The 17,768-nt window shown below is 38.4% G+C and overlaps 2 protein-coding genes across 7 annotated transcripts in view; one reads left to right on the forward strand and one right to left on the reverse strand.

Moving 5' to 3' along the window:
- mst (misato mitochondrial distribution and morphology regulator) overlaps positions 1 to 17,768 on the forward strand; it is a 52,304-nt gene that overhangs the window by 26,013 nt on the left and 8,523 nt on the right. For all 6 annotated transcript variants that reach the window (XM_053799207.2, XM_053799205.2, XM_053799206.2 and 3 more), the window contains 4 exons: positions 5,159 to 5,335; positions 7,406 to 7,516; positions 8,500 to 8,631; positions 13,874 to 14,052. In XM_053799207.2, coding sequence (XP_053655182.1) covers positions 5,159 to 5,335; positions 7,406 to 7,516; positions 8,500 to 8,631; positions 13,874 to 14,052 — 599 coding nt within the window. The remainder of the gene's footprint in view (positions 1 to 5,158; positions 5,336 to 7,405; positions 7,517 to 8,499; positions 8,632 to 13,873; positions 14,053 to 17,768) is intronic.
- The window catches only part of LOC128704148 (NFU1 iron-sulfur cluster scaffold homolog, mitochondrial), a 69,554-nt gene continuing 51,846 nt past the window's right edge, over positions 61 to 17,768 (reverse strand). Inside the window, exon 8 of the mRNA XM_053799210.2 lies at positions 61 to 601. The gene's annotated coding sequence lies outside the window, so the exon portion shown is untranslated. The remainder of the gene's footprint in view (positions 602 to 17,768) is intronic.

Consider the following 17,768-nt stretch of genomic DNA (forward strand, 5'->3'; position numbering starts at 1 on the left):
ATGGTATTTATTGTTGTATTCTAGTTTTCTTTCCACACAACGATTATAGTTAAAGGCAGTGTATGCTGCATGTGTATTTGGAATGATGATAAAGGTGTATACTGCTCGTGGTTTTCATTTTTTTCCTCAGTTTCTTTTTTTTAACAAAATTAATTTCTACTTTTGTGTATGTTCATTTTATGTATGTATGAAGAGTTCACGTTTGTTTAAAGAATAAATATTTTATTTCTTTGTAAAGGTTACCATTTTGGTTGCTAAGTACAAAGAAAACCACTATCATGCCAGGGCATTTTGGGCAGACTGACCCTAGAATATAACAACCACTTGAATATTAAAATGGTATAAAATATGGACAGGTTATTAGGCAAGACATATGCAACAGTTAGATATCTTAATTTCGAAATGTTTTGCCTACACAGTAGGCTTCATCGGTCGAGTACAGAAAATTTGGTAGAAGCAGAAGAGATGTGAAGATGATGTAATCAGTGATGTGATGTGATCAGTGATGTAATCAGAGATGTGAAGATGATGTAATCACTCTTGAAGATGAAGTTTTGAGGTGGTCAGTCCCTTAGCCTGGAGAAGAGTTCAGTTCCATGGTCTGAAACAGGGAGCCCTTATGAGTTTAACCCTCTGACTGTTTCCGTCATATATATACGTCTTACGAGCCACCGTGTTTGACATACGTATATATACTCAAAAATTCTAGCAGCTTCAAATCAAGCAGGAGAAAGCTGGTAGGCCCACATGTGAGAGAATGGGTCTGTGTGGTCAGTGTGCACCATATAAAAAAAATCCTGCAGCATGCAGTGCATAATGAGAAAAAAAACTGACTTTTTTTTTTTATTAAAACGCTGACTTTGTGGTGTATTTTTGTATAGTGTTTATGGTTGTATTCTTGTTTTCTTGGTCTCATTTGATAGAATGGAAAACATATTATAGAAATAGAGATGATTTTGATTGGTTTTACTATAAAAAGAACCTTGAAATGGAGCTCAAAGTAGGGGAAATGTTTGATTTTTGCTGATGTTCAAAAGTTAACAAATGATGTCATTTTCCAATAAATGTCCAACTAGCCATTCTAATATGCAGTCATGAATGGGTTGATGTTATTTATACAATTATTACAATATTGCAGTAGTCTGCATAACAGTAAATCTTCTATTTTTTGTTTGAATAAAAATTAAAATTAGAAAGCAAGAGTAATATCAGAGGGGCCTGGAGATGTGACTGATGAACAAAGAAAATGTTATTTTAGAGCCAGGAATGTATGCATTGTTCATTCTGGACCCTATTTTGAAATTGGCGTATTTTTTTTATTTGCATGAAATTGGCCAAATTGCAAATTTCTGACCACATTATTGGGTAGTTGAAATCGGTAAATGGGCAGTTTCTTGTACTCAGTCGATAGAACAAATGGAGCTCTAAAGAAATAGCTATGAGTTTGGTTGACTGGAACAATGGAATTACCCAAAAATAGGGCTCAAAGTGGGCGAAATTGCCGATTCGTAAATATCACTGAGGTTGCTAACTTTGCGAAAGCGTAATTCCGTAAGTTTTTAATCAAATTTCATTCTTTTGATGTCATTACCATTGGGAAAAGATTCTTTATTATTTCTTCTTTTTTTTTTTTTCAAAAATTTTTCAACACCAGAATACACCTCAGGATTTGGGGTTTCGACAGTCAAGGGGTTAATGGCTGACTACTGCTGGAGAGCCATACTGAACAAAAATGAAAAAGCCTGACAACTGTGATGTAAATATGCTTGAATGTCTGTATGGAAATTTTTGTTATGCATAATGTAAATATGTTTGAATGGAAATTTCTTTTATTTTTGTTATACATACATATAATTAGTGTTATGAAAGATTAGTTTTTATCATTGCAGATATCACACTGTATTTTTTTTTAACACACTGACTGTCTCCCACCGAGTTTTTCTTTTTATATTTAATAATTTATACAGGAGAGGGGATTACTAGCCCCTGGCTCCCAGCATTTTAGTCACCTCTTAAGACACCCATGGCTTATGGAGGAAGGATTCTTCTCCACTTCCCCATTGTGATATCACACTTTATATCTATGCATAATATATAATTCTTATGATTGTTAGGCAATATAAACATATTACTAGTTAGCCAGACTTGAGTCCTGGAAATAGAAAGTACAGTGCCTACACTTTAAAGGAGCGGTTTGGGATATTGTCAATTTGGAGGGACGTCTAAACTGCCGTGTCTTAGTGCCTCTGCAAAGACAATGATTATGTTAAGAGTCAGGTGAAAGTGTTGAATGTTGATTAAAGTATTTTCTTTTTGGGGATTTTCCTTCTTTTTGGGTCACCTTGCCTTGGTGGGAGATGGCTGACTTGTTAAAAAAAAAACGAACAAACATAAGAACATAAGAAAGAAGGAACACTGCAACAGGCCTACTGACCCATGTGGAACAGGTCCATGTCTCCCCCCGGATTAGACCAATGACCCACCCGGTCTGGTCATCCCCACTCAAGGATGGAGCACTGTACCAGACCTAGCAGCACAAGCTAGTCAGGCCCAACTCACACCCACCCACACCCACTCATGTATTTATCTAACCTATTTTTAAAACTACACAACGTTTTAGCCTCAATAACTGTACTCGGGTGCTTGTTCCACTCATCCACAACTCTATTACCAAACCAGTGCTTTCCTATATCCTTCCTGAATCTGAATTTTTCCAACTTGAAACCATTGCTGCGAGTCCTGTCTTGGCTGGAATTTTTCAGCACACTATTTACATCCCCTTTATTTATTCCTGTTTTCCATTTATACACCTCGATCATATCCCCCCTAATTCTATGCCTTTCAAGAGAGTGCAGATTCAGGGCCCTCAGTCTATCCTCATAGGGAAGATTTCTGATACATGGGATCATCTTTGTCATCCTCCTTTGTACGTTTTCCAGGACATTTATATCCATTCTGTAATACGGTGACCAGAACTGAGCAGCATAGTCTAAATGAGGCCTAACCAAGGATATATAGAGTTGAAGAACAACCTGAGGACTTCTATTATTTATACTTCTAAATATGAAGCCAAGAATTCTGTTAGCTTTATTGCGTACACTAATGCACTGTTGTCTTGGTTTTAGGTTACTGCTAAGCAGAACTCCTAAATCCTTTTCGCAATCAGTAGTATTAAGATCTACATTTAGTTTATATGTGGCATGGTTATTTAACTGTCCAACATTTAGAACTTTGCATTTGTCAATATTAAACTGCATCTGCCACTTCTCCGACCATTGCGTCAGTCTATTCAAATTATCCTGGAGTGCTCTAATGTCCTCATTAGAATGAATTGGACGGCCTATTTTGGTGTCATCAGCAAATTTGCTTATGTCGCTATTTATTCCCTCATCTATGTCGTTTATGTAAATTGTGAACAACAACGGGCCCAACACTGACCCCTGAGGAACACCGCTTGTGACGTGCCCCCATTCGGATTTCTCCCCATTTATGCAAACTCTCTGCTGTCTATTTGTCAGCCATGCCTCTACCCAGGAAAAAATTTCTCCTCCTATTCCGTGTGCCCTAAATTTCCTCAATAGCCTCAGGTGTGGAACTCTATTGAAAGCCTTACTGAAGTCCATGTACACAATATCATATTCATTACCATGATCTACCTCCTCAAACACCTTAGTGAAAAAAGTTAGTAAATTCGTAAGACAGGAATGCCCCATTGTAAAACCATGTTGAGAATCATTAATCAATCTGTGCCTGTCAGGATGGCTACGAATTGCTTCGGCAATTATTGATTCCATAAATTTTCCCACTATGGAGGTAAGGCTTATTGGTCTATAGTTCGAAGTCAAGGACCTGTCACCTGCCTTGTAAATAGGTATTACATTTGCCATTTTCTACTTATCAGGCACTATGCCAGTTTGTAGTGATATGTTAAAAAGATTAGCCAAAGGTATGCTAAGTTCCTCTTTACATTCCTTTAACACCCTCGCAAACAGTTCATCATGACCTGGGGATTTGTTAGGTTTTAGTTTCTCTATTTGTCTGAGGACCATGTCACTAGTTACCGCAATCGTACATAGTTTATCATCCTGTTCTACGTAATCTATTATTTCAGGAATATCGCTAGTATTTTCCTGGGTGAAAACTGAGAGGAAGTAGGTATTTAGAATTTCACACATATCCTTATCACTGTCAGTGATCTGACCAGAGTTACTCTTAAGTGGGCCAATCTTGTCCCTAATCTTACTTCTGTATACATGAAAGAACCCTTTTGGGTTAGTCCGAGTCCCTTGTGACCTTAGCCTCATAATCCCTTTTTGCTTTTCTTATTCCTTTCTTTATTTCTCTCTTTAATTGAATATATTGATTTCTTAACTGCCCATCCCCTCTTTTGATATGCCTATATATGCCTCTGTTTTGACCAATGAGATGTTTTAATCTATTGTTCATCCATTTGGGATCATTTTTGTTAGATCTAATTTCCCTACTCGGAACAAAAGTTGTCTGGGCAGCTAGAACTATGCTCTGAAAAACGTCATATTGGCAACCAAGATCACCTACCTGACCCATAGTCAGGACATCCCAATTTAGCCCACCCAAGTAATTTTTCAGTCCCATGAAGTCGGCCAATCATGTGGTTCTTAAACCTTGCATAACTGAAATATTAATCATAAGATTTCAAAAAATCTTACTTCATAGAGACTAAAAAAAGCTCAGATTCATGATCAAAGCATCAAAATTGGCTTAAAACGACAAAACTAAATGAACTAAATAAAAATACGTAGTCAAATTTTGTTAGCTAGCGTAATTATCCCATCATCAATCAAATAAAGTTAGAAGATTTTGGGGGATTTTTAACCTGGAAGGTTAGCCACTCAGGAAAACTCAAATAAGTCAGTGTACACTAAGGACTGTCCTCCTCATTACATTATGGTACTTCAATTTTGTTCTCCCAGGATGCAATCCACAACAGATAACTAACATCAGGTACCAACTTTCTGCTAGGTGAACAGGGACAGCAGGTGTAAGGAAACACGCCTAATGTTTCCACCCATGCCAGGAATTGAACCATGGACAGAGTGTGTGAGGTGAGTGTGTTGCTGACTGAGCCACTTTTATAGTACTGTTTACTAATTCATCAGTCATAAAAATCTATTTTCAGGGTTTCCAGGTATTAAGTAATGTTCATGATGGAATGGGTGGAGTTTGCTATGGAGTTTTGCAACACTTAGCAGATGAATATGGCTCCAAGGACTCCATAACATTTGCCACTACTCCCTCACATCTAGCTCCCATCACACTTCAAGCCAGGACACTAATGCAAGCAAATATTTTACAAGTAAGTGGCTTTTCCAATGGACCTTGATATAACAGACCTCATTATAACCGACTTTGAGCATGGGCAAAATCCTCAGGGAAAATTTTATTAATAACTCATTATTTATAGTGATAAAATATCCTTTTTTTTTTTTTACTTACCAGTGTATATAAAAGCCTAACAAATGTTTATGCTATCATTTATTAAGAGCACAATACCACTAGGCCTAAAAAAAAGATACAATTTTTTTTATATTTTTTATATTGCTGAAAACTAACTTGAAGAGCAAGGCAAGCACTGAAAATAATAAATATGAACATAATTGTAAAGTGCAGTATTAGTGAAGTGCTCCAAAGCGAGCTCCGTATTAACGTACTAGGCCTGTAAATTGTGTGTGGGGTATTATTTTAGGTGTATAGTCCATCTTGTTTATTTTTGCTTATTTTAGCATTTTTATGATTTAATGGACATATGTTAAATATGGTGTCCATCTAGTTTTTAATGCTACTTACTTTTACAACTTGTATGATGTGTCTAAAATGGCAAACATTAGTTTGCTGCTTCAGAATTGCTTAGTCCTGGGTTATGACTTTGGTTTTGGAAATATCTCTCTGAAATTCTCTCAATCTAATGGACTAATAGGGGGGGGCCTCTCCGAGTGTCCCTAAAATTAGAATAACATTAAAATATCACAGAAGAGCACCGAAAGATTCTGTGTACATACTTAATATAGTACTGTAGTAGACTGTCGTTTAACACGATTTTGTCTGGCATGTTATGGTTATAGCACAATTGAAGAATTGCGGCACATTTTTGTATAACGCTTCATAAAATTAACTTAACACGATTCGCGGGAGGGGAAAAAATTTTGAGCACATCGCCCGTAGGATGTATCCCGTGAGCGATGCGCTTGGCTGTGGGTTAGACCACCAAGTCAGTGGGGGAGACCTACCACCACCCCTGCAACCCCTACTAGTCTTCGGTTGATACATGTGTAGTACATACCATCCTCAACTAGGAGTTATATCTTTTTCTTGCCATATCTTAAATCTGCCAAGCAATCATGGCACCCAGTAGGCATACAAGTGTTGCTAAAAGTGGCAAGAAAAGGTTTAAGCATTTAAGTCTTAGAATTAATGAAGAAAATAGAGATATCAGACAAGAGATAGCCAGTGGCCGTAATGAAGCATCTCTTTGCGCACGCAAAAAGAATGAGGTAAATATGAGTTTGTGTGATGTAGTGTAGTGCGGGGTAAAATAGAACAGAAATCCATTACAGAATTTATGCACACTCCAGTACAACCATCGACTTCAGTACCAATACCTCTACCATCCACCTCAGCCCAGTAGAGCCACAACATAACTCTCCACTCTCTTCACAATCATCCACAAACACCAGTACCCACAATTTAAGGTAAATACTATTATTTCTGTTGCATTTGTCTTAAGCATTAAAAACAACGCAATACATCACGACAATGAACTACAATTACATATTCACTTTTATTTTTGTAAGATCTGGAGGTCTGTTTTGAGGCTCCCAGGAACGTAACCCCATCTTTCCCATAAGTTCTTCAGTATTATTATTATTATTATTATAATCAAGGGGGAAGCGCTAAACCCGGAGGATTATACAGCGCCTGGGGGGATGTGGAAGACATTCAGGCTTAATTCGGGGAACTGGAGCACAGATCCAATTCCCTAAATCAAGAGCCCCTCACCAACATCAAGAAACCTTCCTTGAGGGGAGTTCTTCAGTAAAACGAATTTAACTAAAACAGCGTTTTCAGGAACGTAACTACCATGTTAAATGATGGTCTACTGTATATACATAATGTAGTACATGTACTCTATACATAATTTACAGATGTATTAATAAGCATTGAAAATAAATTTAATCTTGCATGTGGGAGGTCCAGTCAGTGCATTGTGAATAAAATGCCACAGTTAGTTGGGTATTATATATATAAAAAGAAAAAAATTCTAATATTAATTTTGAGAAAATAGATATTTATTTTATGAATAAATTAACCAAATGTACTTTTCTTATATGTGTATCAGACTTCTTTAATTATTATTTTTTCTTTGCAGTCGTATACAGAATTAATTAAGCTGTCTAGTGTGTTTATACCTCTCAATCTTCGGAAACACTGCTGGGATTTCCAGGCATCTTGTGTTACATTTCCAAACTTAGTACTCTTGGTAAGATACAAACAATATAAGAATTAGCAATAATAATAATAACAACAATACAGCCTCTCCTCACTTAGCGATGTACTCGTTTACCGACAACTCGGACTTATGACGGGCTCTCTGACCAGTATGCATACCTAAATGTGTATTAGAGCTGATTTCCTCTACTCTGTTTATTACAATATACAGTACACTATTGTATAAACATTTAAATATATACCAGAAATGGTGCAAAGGTGACATTAAAAACAATATCAAAGATGGCTGACACAAACCCACTACCATTATAGTATGCTCCTAACTTAGCAAGGAATTTGTTTACCGACATATTCTTAGGAATGGAACTTCATCATTCAGTGAGGAGAGGCTGTACTGCACACAATCACTAAACAGACCCATTCTTTCATGTGTAGGCCAAAATTTGGCACTTGTGCCAAATTTATGGTTTATGTGTATATCTATGGCACTGGCACTGATCCCACTCAGTACCTGACCATTGACTAAAGAGTTAAGAAATAAATGTGGAAACACAGAAATGAGTCTAGTGGTGAAGTAAACAAGAACACTGAGGATAAGCCTAGGAGAATGTTGATTGATGAAAATTTAATTAGAGGTATTACAAGAATATTGAATATTCAACTAGTTCATGCTATATGGTTTAATAAGTTTGGTACAGAAGAATTAGTTTTGATATAGTTTATACATAACTTGTGTAAGAATATTCATACGAAGATGGTTTCTATGTAAGACTATGGATATGACAATTGCATTTGGTCTATGACACCTTATCATATAGCAGGGAATGGCATACTGGGATACTTGGTGTTCCGTCTTCTCCACTTTAAGAATTAGATGATTAGCAACCAAAATATTAATGGATGATTTTTGCATGTGTCGTTTACTTTTACTTTCAAGTTACATAGTTATATTATATATGAGAGCCTTTTTTTTTTTTTTTTGGTGGATTTATCGTATACATATTTTTCTTGCAGGAAAATAATGCCTACATTGCCAGCAGCGTTTTGGCAGCATTTATTGACACTGCAAGTTTAGTGTATCGCAGCCGTGTCTCACCCATGTCACTTTCATGTGTAGTGGACTTTCTGACTCCTGCACGACGAAATGTAAGGCTAATGTGCAATGTGTATTTTTCTTGGTAATAAACTTGCATGGAAAATGTCTCAGGGAAACAATATGGCTGTTATTATTATATTCATAGGGAAACAAACTCTCAAGGGTCATACAGCACTTGGGAAATGGAAGGTGATCAGCAAGAAATGTTATAGTAATACTGACAAGATGTGGAAAGAGAGACGTATGTACAGTTCAGGACATTTATTAAAGGAAATGTTTCACTACAAGTGACTTCGGTCCTAATTAGGACAAGCCACTCATGGCAAAATGTCTCGTCTAATAAATGTCCTGAACTGTACATAAGAGTCTTTCCACAAGATGATCAGGTTTTATCTAAAAAGATTTAAAAGATAAGATTTTATTTGTTTGCAAAGGTTGCAATGTGTAATTACAATTACATAATAACTACTGAAGTACATAATAACTACTTAAGTCTACACAAGATAAGAATGGTTAACTTTTTAATAAATCTTTATTTTATCTTAATACTAATGCAAGGTAAGGGAAGCCAGCCCTAATTTCTTGGATCAAGAGTCCTTCACTATTATCAAGGCACCCCACTGGAAAGGCTGGGGCTCGCAATGGAAAAGCATGTTTAGAGTGGCAGTGTGAGGGATTGTGTTGGTAACCACACCAATAGAAATTCTCAGAAGAAAAGATCTTCTTTCAACAAACCGGCCGTATCCCAATGAGGCAGGGTGGTGCAAAAAGAAAAACAAAATTTTCTCTTGTTAACTTTAGTAATGTATACAGGAGAAGGGGTTACTAGCCCCTTGCTCCCGGCATTTTAGTTGCCTCTTACAACATGCATGGCTTATGGAGGAATAATTCTGTTCCACTCACCCATGGAGATAAGAAATAAAGAAGAACAAGAACTAGTAAGAAAATAGAAGAAAGCCCAGAGGGCTGTGTGTATATATATGCTTGTACATCCAAGTGCAGTGTGACCTAAGTGCAAGTAGAAGTAGCAAGATGTACCTGAAATCTTACATGTTTATGAGACAGAAAAAAAAAGACACCAGCAATCCTACCATCATGTAAAACAGTTACAGGCTTTCGTTGTACACTCACTTGGCAGGACGGTAGTACCTCCCTGGGTGGTTGCTGTCTACCGACCTACTACCTAGTAGAAGAAAAGATGTATGAAAAATTTGTAGGATGATAGATAAACCTCTCCTTTTATTCATGCATGTGTTATTAGCTATAGAAGTAGAGTTAAAGTCCTGATACACCATTTTCAACATTTATTACACCATTTTCAACATTTATTATATAATTCATTAAAAATTTTAGTGGTAGTAAAACTTCCTACAGTAGCTTCTCTTGTAACTCATACTGTTATTCTGCTACTCTGTGAAGAACTTTTTTTTTTTTTTTTTTTACACAGGGTTTGACAAGGTTAAGGATCCCTAGCTTTATTGACAGCTATATTACAGGTTAAGGATTCCTAACTTTATTGGCAAGCTAAGAGCTGTTACCTACATCAGCTCATTTGAAAGCATTTTTATTGTTATGAGACATACAAGTACGGAACAGGATGAAGTTGGAGCCATCTGTGGGCCAGCATTTTCATTTGATCAACTGACTTTATCTCGTTGACATCATTATGCTGTACGAATGTGTTCCATACTCGAGTCATCCTGGGTATGTATGATCTCAGATGGAGTGATGTTCTGGAGAAGGGTACAGCCAGAGTGAAGTTGCTGCTTTCTGCCCGTCTTGTGGCATAAAAGCTTGTTTCACGCTGTCCTCGAAGTGGATCCAAGTGTGGTATTTTGACAATATTGGCCTTGTACATAACAGTAAGGCCACCCACATCCCTCCTATGTTGAAGGCTCTGCTGAAATGACAGATCTATCCAGGATGGGTCCAGGCGAGAGATGAGACGTCTTGCTCTGTTCTCTACTCTGTCAAGCAGTCGCAGATGAGAGGGGGGGCAGGCAAACCAAGAAAGTGGAGCATACTCAAGGTGTGAGCATACTTGTGCCTCGTACAGGATCTTGCAACCCCTACTGTCAAGCAGATGCGAGATACGGCGAAGTGCTGTAAGCTTCCTGGCTGCCTTGTTTGCAAGATTTACAACATGGTTCTTCATGGTTAGTTTGGAGTCAAATTTCACCCCAAGGATATCAACTTCTTCTCCAGGTGCCAACATCCTCCCATTCATCCTTACTACTGCACCAGCATTACCATCATGGTGCCTAGAGACGATCATCATTTGCGTTTTCTCAGGTGCAAATGTTACTTGCCATCTATTTCCCCAAGCTGATATAGCTCTCAGCTGGTGATTGATGTAGCTTAGAGCAGCTGGCATTTCTTCTCTTGGATAAGTAAATGTCAGTGTACAGTCGTCTGCATATGCATGTGATTCTGGGACGAGATGAAGAAGGTCGTTGAAGTAGACATTCCATAACAGTGGACCCAGCACGCTTCCTTGTGGAACGCTTGCCCCAATAGGATGCCTTGCTGATTCCGTTCCATTGAGGACTACACTTAGAGATCTACCATGAAGGTAATCACTGAGGAGACATAGCGTAGAGCCTGCAATTCCCAGTGCTTGAAGTTTTGCTAAGAGGCCCTGGTGCCACACCCGGTCGAAAGCGCCAGCAATGTCCAGTGCTACCACACAGCTGACTTTGGATTCATCCAGTGACTGGTGCCACTTAGTGGAGAGGTTTAACAACAGATCAGCAGCAGAGTAACCTTTCCTGTCATATTTCTTTTTCTTTAGTTTGCAGATGTGGTCTTTTGTTCTTGCTGTTGATGACTTTATATGTGGATATAATTTTAGAACACTAGCTGTCTTCATCTGAGCTAGGGTGTCTCATGGCTTGATTACTAGCACACACAGCTTACACATTGAGGTCTGTGGTTCGATCCCCAGTATAGGTGGCACCATTGGGATGCGTTTCCTTAAGACATTTGCTGTCCCTGTTCACCTACCAATAAAATAGGTTCCTGGGTATTAGTCGACTGGTGTGGGTCGCATCCTGGAGACAAAATTAACCTAATTTGTCTGAAATGTTCTGCATAATCAGGTACTTTCTGTATAGTAGTATGTCACTAATGTCAGCTAGGCCTGTATACCTTGTACATGAACTTGTAGAAATAAAGATTATATTATTATAAGGATTATAAAAACAGAGGAAGCACTCTCACCATCATTCAGTGAATCGCTGTTGTTTGTCATGTCTTGTCATTTAGCCAGCAAGGACTTTTATAGTTTTCAGTTGTTAATGGTAACAGTTTTTTTTTTTTTTTTTTTATTTCTGGGAGCCATTTTGTAGCTTTGTAATTTTACATCTTGTCCATAATTTATTTTAGGTATGAGCACCTTGTCATGACTGTGTATAATTTTTTTAAAGATATTGTGCAGTCCCATTGCATTTCAAATAGTGAAATGCAATGTGTGTCCTTCAGGGGTTTTGTTACTTCTTCAGTCGCTATAATACTTCCTCTCCCTGTTCTGGCGATTTGTCCCTGTGTGTTTTGTGTACACACACACACTTAGCACCAACATATCACAGGTTCAATTCCCATCATTCCATTAAATAATTACATTTGTTTATTTTGAATTTTCAGCACACGTGCTTATTTTTTTTTTTTTTTTATCACACTGGCCGATTCCCACCAAGGCAGGGTGGCCCGAAAAAGAAAAACTTTCACCATCATTCACTCCATCACTGTCTTGCCAGAAGGGTGCTTTACACTACAGTTTTTAAACTGCAGCATTAACACCCCTCCTTCAGAGTGCAGGCACTGTACTTCCCATCTCCAGGACTCAAGTCCGGCCTGCCGGTTTCCCTGAACCCCTTCATAAATGCTACTTTGCTCACACTCCAACAGCACGTCAAGTATTAAAAACCATTTGTCTCCATTCACTCCTATCAAACACGCTCACGCATGCCTGCTAGATGTCCAAGCCCCTCGCACACAAAACCTCCTTTACCCCCTCCCTCCAACCTTTCCTAGGCCGACCCCTACCCCGCCTTCCTTCCACTACAGACTGATACACTCTTGAAGTCACTCTGTTTCGCTCCATTCTCTCTACATGTCCGAACCACCTCAACCCTTCCTCAGCCCTCTGGACAACAGTTTTGGTAATCCCGCACCTCCTCCTAACTTCCAAACTACGAATTCTCTGCATTATATTCACACCACACATTGCCCTCAGACATGACATCTCCACTGCCTCCAGCCTTCTCCTCGCTGCAACATTCATCACCCATGCTTCACACCCATATAAGAGCATTGGTAAAACTATACTCTCATACATTCCCCTCTTTGCCTCCAAGGACAAAGTTCTTTGTCTCCACAGACTCCTAAGTGCACCACTCACCCTTTTCCCCTCATCAATTCTATGATTCACCTCATCTTTCATAGACCCATCCGCTGACACGTCCACTCCCAAATATCTGAATACATTCACCTCCTCCATACTCTCCCTCCAATCTGATATCCAATCTTTCATCACCTAATCTTTTTGTTATCCTCATAACCTTACTCTTTCCTGCATTCACTTATAATTTTCTTCTTTTGCACACCCTACCAAATTCATCCACCAATCTCTGCAACTTCTCTTCAGAATCTCTCAAGAGCACAGTGTCATCAGCAAAGAGCAACTGTGACAACTCCCACTTTATGTGTGATTCTTTATCTTTTAACTTCACGCCTCTTGCCAAGACCCTCGCATTTACTTCTCTTACAACCCCATCTATAAATGTATTAAACAACCACGGTGACATCACACATCCTTGTCTAAGGCCTACTTATACTGGGAAATAATTTCCCTCTTTCCTACATACTCTAACTTGAGCCTCACTATCCTCGTAAAACTCTTCACTGCTTTCAGTAACCTACCTCATACACCATACAACTGCAACATCTGCCACATTGCCCCCCTATCCACCCTGGCATGCGCCTTTTCCAAATCCATAAATGCCACAAAGACCTCTTTAGCCTTATCTAAATACTGTTCACTTATATGTTTCACTGTAAACACCTGGTCCACACACCCCCTACCTTTCCTAAAGCCTCCTTTTTCATCTGCTATCCTATTCTCCGTCTTACTCTTAATTCTTAATGCATATGTATAGAGCAATTATTATTTAACTTTAATTAATCTTGAATTTTGCTGAAGGGTGCTCAACTCTTGCACCTGTCTTACATACATGTGCATATTATATACCATTAATGATGCTTAAATTTCTATGATTTTTTCTTAAACTACAGGTAGTAGGAGGAAGTTTAGCATTACCATTAGGACTTAGCTCTAACCAGGGAATGTTGGAATGGCTGCGGCAAGGATACAAGCCTCAGTTAGTTTCTCTGAGTGCTGGATGCAACTTCACAGTTGAACCCATCAGTGAACTACTCATTATCAGAGGAATTTCTCCATCTAGACTAACCAGGTGTGTTATTACAACATTTGCTAAACTGTTTAACATGTATTTGTGTACTAAAAATTCTTGTGTAACTAATTTTCTCAGTTGTCAATTACAGCATTTTATTTTAAAGAGGGAATCATCCCAAACTATTTTTGTATGAACTGTAATGTCTGGCAAAACAGCAGTGGAATCAATGATGGCAAATGTGTTTCCTAGTCTTTTTTTTTTTTTTTGGGGGGGGGGGGGAGGCTATGTGTTAAATAAATAAACAGCAAATGACAGAGTTTGTCGAGTTTTATTGCTTCACTGAAAGAAGACACTCTTGAAGCTTCTATGGAAGTGGCAGAAGCTCTTGAGAAGTGAATCTGCCTTCTTTATTTCAAGTAGATCCACAAGCAGTAGACACTAGCTAGTACTTGCTAGTGTATTCTGTTTATTAGAATATGCAGTACACTACTGTATAAACATTTAAAATATATCAGATATGTTATAAATGGTGCAAAGGTGACATTAAAACAATATCAAAGATGGCTGACACTAACCCCACTACCATTATAGTACGCTCCTCAGCGATGAATTTGTTTACCGACGTGGTCTTAGGAACGAAATTCCGTCGTTAAGTGAAGAGAGGCTGTACTCTTGTATCTACTTTATACACTAGATTGCTGCTGTCCTTCGGTTTTCCATTCACATTTTTGATGCATCACTGTTAATGATTTTTTTTAATCAGTTTTGCCACTTGCCAGAACTGGTTACTCCAAACTGCAGACCTCTTTATCTTTACTTAACTCCAATAAAAACTGTTCTGTTATACATTATTACATTTATGTTGTAGTTTTTATGCATTACTATTTCATCTAACTCAAATTAGTCTTCAACTCAAAACCTATTACTAATATCCATGTTTATGATATGAACAAAATGTTATCATAATTGCTGTATATTTTTTAATTAGTTATGACTGGCGCAAAACTCTGCATATAATATGAGCTTTGAAAATAAATACTGTACTATGTGGCGTGTATTTTTTAACACACTGGCCATCTACTACCAAGGTAGAGTGACCCAAAAATAGGAGGAAACGTATTCGCCATCGTTCGTTCAATTGTTGTCTTGCCAGAGTTATACTGACATCATAGTTCAGATAACCCTCTAAACTGCAACATCCTTGTCTCTCCTTTAGTGTAGGCATTACTACTTAGCTCCAGGACTCAAGTCCTGCTAACCATTTTCCCTGAATCCCTTCATGATTATTATAATTACAGTTATAATTTTTTTTTTTTTTTTTTTTTTTTTTTCAACAAGTCGGCCGTCTCCCACCGAGGCAGGGTGACCCAAAAAAGAAAGAAAATCCCCAAAAAGAAAATACTTTCATCATCATTCAACACTTTCACCACACTCGCACATTATCACTGTTTTTGCAGAGGTGCTCAGAATACAACAGTCTAGAAGCATACACATATAAAGATACACAACATATCCCTCCAAACTGCCAATATCCCAAACCCCTCCTTTAAAGTGCAGGCATTGTACTTCCCATTTCCAGGACTCAAGTCCGACTATATGAAAATAACCGGTTTCCCTGAATCCCTTCACTAAATATTACCCTGCTCACACTCCAACAGATCGTCAGGTCCCAAGTACCATTCGTCTCCATTCACTCCTATCTAACACGCTCACGCACGCTTGCTGGAAGTCCAAGCCCCTTACCCACAAAACCTCCTTTACCCCCTCTCTCCAACCCTTTCGAGGACGACCCCTACCCCGCCTTCCTTCCCCTATAGATTTATATGCTTTCCATGTCATTCTACTTTGATCCATTCTCTCTAAATGACCAAACCACCTCAACAACCCCTCTTCTGCCCTCTGACTAATACTTTTATTAACTCCACACCTTCTCCTAATTTCCACACTCCGAATTTTCTGCATAATATTTACACCACACATTGCCCTTAAACAGGACATCTCCACTGCCTCCAACCGTCTCCTCGCTGCTGCATTTACCACCCAAGCTTCACACCCATATAAGAGTGTTGGTACTACTATACTTTCATACATTCCCTTCTTTGCCTCCATAGATAACGTTTTTTGACTCCACATATACCTCAACGCACCACTCACCTTTTTTCCCTCATCAATTCTATGATTAACCTCATCCTTCATAAATCCATCCGCCGACACGTCAACTCCCAAGTATCTGAAAACATTCACTTCTTCCATACTCCTCCTCCCCAATTTGATATCCAATTTTTCTTTATCTAAATCATTTGACACCCTCATCACCTTACTCTTTTCTATGTTCACTTTCAACTTTCTACCTTTACACACATTCCCAAACTCATCCACTAACCTTTGCAATTTTTCTTTAGAATCTCCCATAAGCACAGTATCATCAGCAAAAAGTAACTGTGTCAATTCCCATTTTGAATTTGATTCCCCATAATTTAATCCCACCCCTCTCCCAAACACCCTAGCATTTACTTCCTTAACAACCCCATCTATAAATATATTAAACAACCATGGTGACATTACACATCCCTGTCTAAGACCTACTTTTACCGGGAAATAGTCTCCCTCTCTTCTACACACCCTAACCTGAGCCTCACTATCTTCATAAAAACTCTTTACAGCATTTAATAACTTACCACCTATTCCATATACTTGCAACATCTGCCACATTGCTCCTCTATCCACTCTATCATATGCCTTTTCTAAATCCATAAATGCAATAAAAACTTCCCTACCTTTATCTAAATACTGTTCACATATATGCTTCAATGTAAACACTTGATCTACACATCCCCTACCCACTCTGAAACCTCCTTGCTCATCCGCAATCCTACATTCTGTCTTACCTCTAATTCTTTCAATTATAACCCTACCGTACACTTTTCCTGGTATACTCAGTAAGCTTATTCCTCTATAATTTTTACAGTCTCTTTTGTCCCCTTTCCCTTTATATAAAGGGACTATACATGCTCTCCGCCAATCCCTAGGTACCTTCCCCTCTTTCATACATTTATTGAACAAAAGTACCAACCACTCCAACACTATATCCCCCCCTGCTTTTAACATTTCTGTCATGATCCCATCAGTACCAGCTGCTTTACCCCCTTTCATTTTACGTAATGCCTCACGTACCTCCCCCACACTTACATTCTGCTCTTCTTCACTCCTAAAAGATGGTATACCTCCCTGACCAGTGCATGAAATTACTGCCTCTGTTTCTTCCTTAACATTTAAAAGTTCCTCAAAATATTCTCGCCATCTACCTAATACCTCCATCTCCCCATCTACTAACTCCCCTACTCTGTTTTTAACTGACAAATCCATATTTTCCCTTGGCTTTCTTAACTTGTTTAACTCACTCCAAAATTTTTTCTTATTTTCATTAAAATTTCTTGACAGTGCCTCTCCCACTCTATCATCTGCTCTCCTTTTGCACTCTCTCACCACTCTCTTTACCTTTCTTTTACTCTCCATATATTCTGCTCTTCTTATAACACTTCTGCTTTGTAAAAACCTCTCATAAGCTACCTTTTTCTCTTTTATCACACCCTTTACTTCATCATTCCACCAATCACTCCTCTTTCCTCCTGCACCCACCCTCCTATAACCACAAACTTCTGCCCCACATTCTAATACTGCATTTTTAAAACTATTCCAACCCTCTTCAACCCCCCCATTACTCATCTTTGCACTATCCCACCTTTCTGCCAATAGTCGCTTATATCTCGCCC

Source organism: Cherax quadricarinatus, chromosome 66, assembly GCF_038502225.1.
Source record: "Cherax quadricarinatus isolate ZL_2023a chromosome 66, ASM3850222v1, whole genome shotgun sequence".
Lineage (NCBI taxonomy): Eukaryota > Metazoa > Arthropoda > Malacostraca > Decapoda > Parastacidae > Cherax > Cherax quadricarinatus.